The sequence below is a fragment of the Rutidosis leptorrhynchoides genome, chromosome 1 (assembly GCF_046630445.1).
Source record: "Rutidosis leptorrhynchoides isolate AG116_Rl617_1_P2 chromosome 1, CSIRO_AGI_Rlap_v1, whole genome shotgun sequence".
NCBI classification, from domain to species: domain Eukaryota; kingdom Viridiplantae; phylum Streptophyta; class Magnoliopsida; order Asterales; family Asteraceae; genus Rutidosis; species Rutidosis leptorrhynchoides.
Genome location: NC_092333.1, coordinates 551,172,624 through 551,178,118, shown reverse-complemented (window position 1 = coordinate 551,178,118; position 5,495 = coordinate 551,172,624). Strand labels below are relative to the sequence as shown.

At 33.9% G+C, this 5,495-nt stretch overlaps 1 protein-coding gene across 1 annotated transcript; it reads left to right on the top strand.

Moving 5' to 3' along the window:
- Positions 1–2,159: 2,159 nt before the first annotated feature.
- On the top strand, positions 2,160–5,017 carry LOC139879529 (peptidyl-prolyl cis-trans isomerase FKBP62-like). Its single transcript, XM_071865428.1, has 6 exons — positions 2,160–2,315; positions 2,550–2,636; positions 3,564–3,829; positions 3,916–4,074; positions 4,445–4,572; positions 4,670–5,017. Exons 1-6 carry the CDS (start codon positions 2,171–2,173, stop codon positions 4,788–4,790), a joined length of 906 nt encoding a protein of 301 aa, XP_071721529.1. The 5' UTR covers positions 2,160–2,170; the 3' UTR covers positions 4,791–5,017.
- Positions 5,018–5,495: the final 478 nt, after the last annotated feature.

The window sequence follows — 5,495 nt, the reverse complement described above, 5'->3', positions numbered from 1 at the left end:
TTAATTGCTTTTGCAATATATATTTTTGGGCTGAGAATACATGCGCTGCTTTTATAAATGTTTACAAAATAGACACAAGTACTTAAAAATATATTCTACGTTGAGTTGTACCACTGGCATATTTTCCTGTAGCTTGGTAACTACTATTTACATGGGTATTGTAAACGCGAATCCTGTTGATAGATCTATCGGGCCTGACAACCCCAACCGGACTGGACGACCAGTATTCAACGGTTGCACAGTACTTCATTTTGGTGACTACACTTGGTACGATGTAGTGAGATTTCATAATAAAGGGAATATGCGACGTTGATTAAATGTTAAGTATGGTTACCAAGTGCTCAACCACTTAGAATGCTTTACATACACTTGCGAGTGTATTATGTTTATGATTATGAAATCTTGTGGTATATTAACATATTGAAATGATTGTTATGATAAGCCTATGAACTCACTAACCTTTTGGTTGACACTTTAAAGCATGTTTATTCTCAGGTACGAATTAAGTCTTCCGCTGTGCATTTGCTCAATATAAGGACATTACTTGGAGCCGATCATCGCAATGGGACCAAATGTTGATGACTTCGTCCAGGTGGATTAGGACGGGTCCTTTCATATACAACGGCATAAACATTCCCTTTAGCTCGGTAACGTTTAGTCATTGGTTTTTGAACCGGTGAACGCGAATCTTAGATATGGATCCATAGGGTTTGACATCCCCACTCGGGCTAGTCGCGCTAGCATTTAACGAGTGTTTAATACTTCGTAAACATACGCACTTGCCAAGTGTACTTTCAGGGGGTATAAACGTTAAGTTAGTTACCAAGTGCCCACGGTTAACATATACTTTATCATACTGTTTTGAAACGCTCTTTGTAGCACTGAAATCTCGTGGCCTACCTTACATACTGTTATACTTAAACTATAGCTCACCAACCTTTGTGTTGACGTTTTTAAGCATGTTTTTCTCAGGTGCTTGAGGTTAGCTTCCGCTGTGTAATAGTCGTGCTGTAGACACCCACTGCTTAGAGTTGTCATCGCATGAACTGCTTTATCTTGCATTCATTTACTACTTTTGAACTATGACTTGTAACGACCATTGTGGTCACATACACTTATTATTTGCTTCTACTTAGTGAAGCATGCTTTTGGATTGTAAAACATTCGATGTTGGTTTAGACATCACTCTATTTATGAATGCAATTTTTTTTTGAAATCGCATATAGTACTTAACCTTGTAATGATCCTGTTGTTGATGATTCGTATACGATGGTTTTGTACGGGGCATCACACTCATTGTGCTCTGTGACTCCTATGAAAGCAACACATCGGAACCATTTTCATCATGCAAAAAGAAATTGAAAATCGCATATGATGTTACTACTTATTACTCCATCAATCTAAACAAAAATATTTTTATTAGTGTCTGACACATAATTCTAAGTAACGTACAAATATCCATCATTTTAAAAGGCTACTGTTATTTTAACTCTTACTTTCAGTGACACAACTTGAACTAGTATACAAATGAGGCGGGTGTAAAAATTTAATAGATTTTTCATTGTCAGCAGAGGTGAACACTAAAAAAACCCTTTTTTTTGGTAATTTTTTTTTTAGTGTAAATTTTTTTTTTCGTTAAATCTAGATGAAGCGGATACCCCTTTAAACATAACTTATAAGAAAACATATTAGTAAATGTAAAGTTGACTGTCTAATATGAGGGGATGTTGAGAATAGCTAATCTAAACATAGAAATTATAAAATCTTTTATATAATATATATAATTGTAGGTTTATTTTGACGTTTGAAAAAATTGTAGGTTTATTTTTAATCTCTTAAAGATATTAAAGGGTGGATAGTTAGAGGATCATTTCAGTAAACATTAAAACATGAGGGTCTAAAATGTAAATTTTGAGTTCGTATATAAATAAATTATAGGGTTTGGGTTAGATCATTCTTCTGGCTTTCTCCTTCGTCGTGAGATTGTGCCCAAAATTAGGGTTTACAATCTTCTACTATTTCGTTCAGGTTTGTTTACGTTATCTTGAACATTTTTATCAGAGTTTACTTAGTTAGAGAATTAGTGCACAAGTATTGTAACAGAGTAAAGTTCATACTCCTAATTCGTATTTATTTGTGCGTCCCTTCATTATTACGCTTTTGTTCAGATATGATGAACGATTTAACGGCGTTTGATGCTTCGATGACCTTTAAAGTCGGAGACGAAAAAGAAATCGGTGATCAAGGTTTAAAGAAGAAGCTTCTTAAAGAAGGTGAAGGTCAGGACTCTCCTGATAATGGCGATGAAGTTGAAGGTATACCGGCGTTCTGACTCTGTATCTATATATTTAACTGTATACGGCGTTCTGACTTTGTATCTATATATTTATCTGTATCTATATATTTAACTGTATGCGGCGTTCTGAATCTGTATCTATATATTTAAATGTATCTATATATTTAACTGTTTACGGCGTCTGACTATGTATCTATATATTTAACTGTATACGGTTTATTTATTTTGTTAATAGTTTGATTTTGTTTTACAGTTGATTACACTGGAACTTTGCTTGACGGAACTCAGTTTGATTCTAGTAGAGATAGGGAGACTCCGTTTAAGTCCACTCTAGGTCAAGGTAAGCATTATTGTTTTTTCAATTGCTATATGTATCTGATCAAATACAGTTCAGTTATTATTCTGAGTATCAAATTAATTATTGGCTGTTTTGTGTTGTGATCTAATTTTATTTGAATTATCTGTTGTAGTACTGTTTATTCTGCAAATGCAATATGCGTTCTTACTTCAAAAACATACATACAGTTATTATATTTTCACATTTACTACAAACGCATGATGTTGAGAAATCGAAATGTCATAATACTAATAGATGTTTGTTTGTTAGTGGCACTAATTAGGGATCTTGACATTCTAATTAAGATCCTTCATTTATTTGAGAATGCTAATGTTAGATGTAGCCCTTAGCGTTACGTTTAAGTTTATTATATTTAGGTTTCTAAATTCGGTTGAATTGATTACAATATACTCGTATAAGTTTTCCTTTTTAATATTGATTTTTCGTATTCATATGGTAACTTGCAGGTATAAACATGAAATTAAGTTAAATATGGTAAGCTTAGACGTCTACACTTAGCATTTTCTAAGTAAGAACTAGTAAAATAATGAAATCCTTATGTGGTTAGTTATCGATGTGTTTTTAATAGCTTCCAATTTGTTTAAGACTTCCATTTGATCATTTTTGCATCATAGATACCTAATTTGATTATTCTAGGTCAGTATTTATTACTATTATATTTCCATCTATATTGCATTCTTCTAATTTTACTCGTTATCGTTATTTAATTCATACACCGCTGGAGATATTATATTTGCTAATGTTCAGATTCGACCATTTTTTTGCCTGCAACTACCAAAAGTGTGAAATGGTTTAGGTTAACAATTGAGTGTCTTGCTTTTGAAATGTGCACTTTTGTGATTGAAATGTGAGGCTAATTGATTTTTATATGAGAAGGTATATTTATCAACATTGTAACTCCAACAACAGGTCAAGTTATTAGGGGATGGGATCAAGGAATTAAAACAATGAAGAAAGGAGAGAATGCACTCTTTACTATTCCTGCAGAGCTTGCATATGGTGAGTCTGGTTTGCCTCCAACTATCCCTCCAAACGCCACTCTACAGTTTGATGTGCAGCTGCTTTCGTGGTTGAACACTTCGGAGAAGATCGAGACAGCTGGCAAAATGAAGGAAGAAGGGAATGCTTACTTTAAGGCCAGTAAATATCTAGAAGCTGCAAACTGTTATGAGAAGGTACTGTTCTGTTTCCTGTTTGTGGATGCTAAATGTGTTGTTAATAAGAGCTTGTGGATGTGATGAACCTTGTTAATTATTTTTAGGCTGCCAAGTTGATTGAACATGATACTAATTTTAGTGAGGAGGAAAAGAAGCAAACCAAAGCATTAAAGGTCGCTTGCTACATGAATGATGCACTCTGTAAGCTGAAGCTGAGTGAGCTGAATGATGATTACACAAAAGTTCCCAAGCTTTGTTCCAAGGTGTGTTGGAAAAAGAACTAATATTTTGATTCATAATATATGTTTTCAAAATTGACCCGCTTAAACTGTTGGGCAAAGTAAATAAACGAAACAAATATCTAGAATTAAATGGGTCGTAAACTTGTCATCATAAAAAAAAAGGTCAAAAAATGATTAACTCGTTGCTGATCAAACAGTTCACATATTAACAAATTTTGCAACAAGGTGCACTTATAAGGCTGTATGTTTTGACCTGAACCCTGTTTGCCTGTTACTAAGTATTTAAATTTTTTTTTTCTTCTGCAAAATGCAAACTAATGAATGTTATTGCATTTAGATGGATGTATACTGTAAATATCACAGATATGTTGATATGATGAATTTATTTCAGGTATTGGAAATTGAAAGCACAAACGTCAAGGCTTTATATAGAAGGGCTAAAGCTTATGTTTATCTTGCTGAATTTGACCTCGCAGAGCGTGACCTTAAAAGGGCTCTTGAAATAGACCCGGGAAACAGGTAGACAATTGTATATTGTGCTTACCTGTTACTATAATAGGGTGAGGGTGCAGCTACTGACATGTTGATTGATCTTTTTTGTGTTGTTGATAATCAGAAATGTGAAGGATGAGTTCCGAGTGTTGAATATAGCAAGAATGACGCTAGGTGTTGGGGAAATAGTATCGCCAGGTATCACAAGATGTTTTGATGTCTTGAAGGAAGAGGCTCACAAGTAATTGTTTTGTGCAGAAAGCAGCTCCAAAAGTGTAATTGAAATAGACCTGAGTTTGGTTGTCATTGTCTGTCTTTGTTCTACTCGGCTTTTGCATTTTGTACCTAGAAGCTATGCATTACCTCTATGAAGCTTTGATTTACGAAAGAGTCACAAAGTTAACTGTTCGTAAGAACTTACAATGGCTTGCAATTGCACAACCTAACCATTTTGTTAATCCATTGAGAATCATAGAAATCATCGTTCTTTACATATATCCTACAGACCATAGTTGCAGCTTGAAATATTATCTGTCTGCATAACCTAATAGACCAAAACCATGGTTGAAACTTGCAAAATGAATAATTTGTGTTGTCAGTTGTCTGACTGTATAACTTAGAAGAATGATAATGTTTTATAACTAATCATTCTAGCATCCAGCATTTTAAAATTTAAGTTCAAATGTTTAAGGTTTTCTACACTAAACTAAAATTAGTATGTACAATTAGAAGTACCAACTCCTAGTCCACATGGATGGCGAAAGCCTAAAACAGTATGCACCTATGTGTGATACTGGTGCAATAAGATCAACTAGTTACGCTATACTTTTTAGTCTTTCAGAAAAAGAAAAAAAAAACAATATATTACGGAGTATAACAAACAAGGAACTTTCATCATCTCCTGATGAAAGAACCAAACAAGAAGCAACAAAGAACCAGCTCGGATCGCA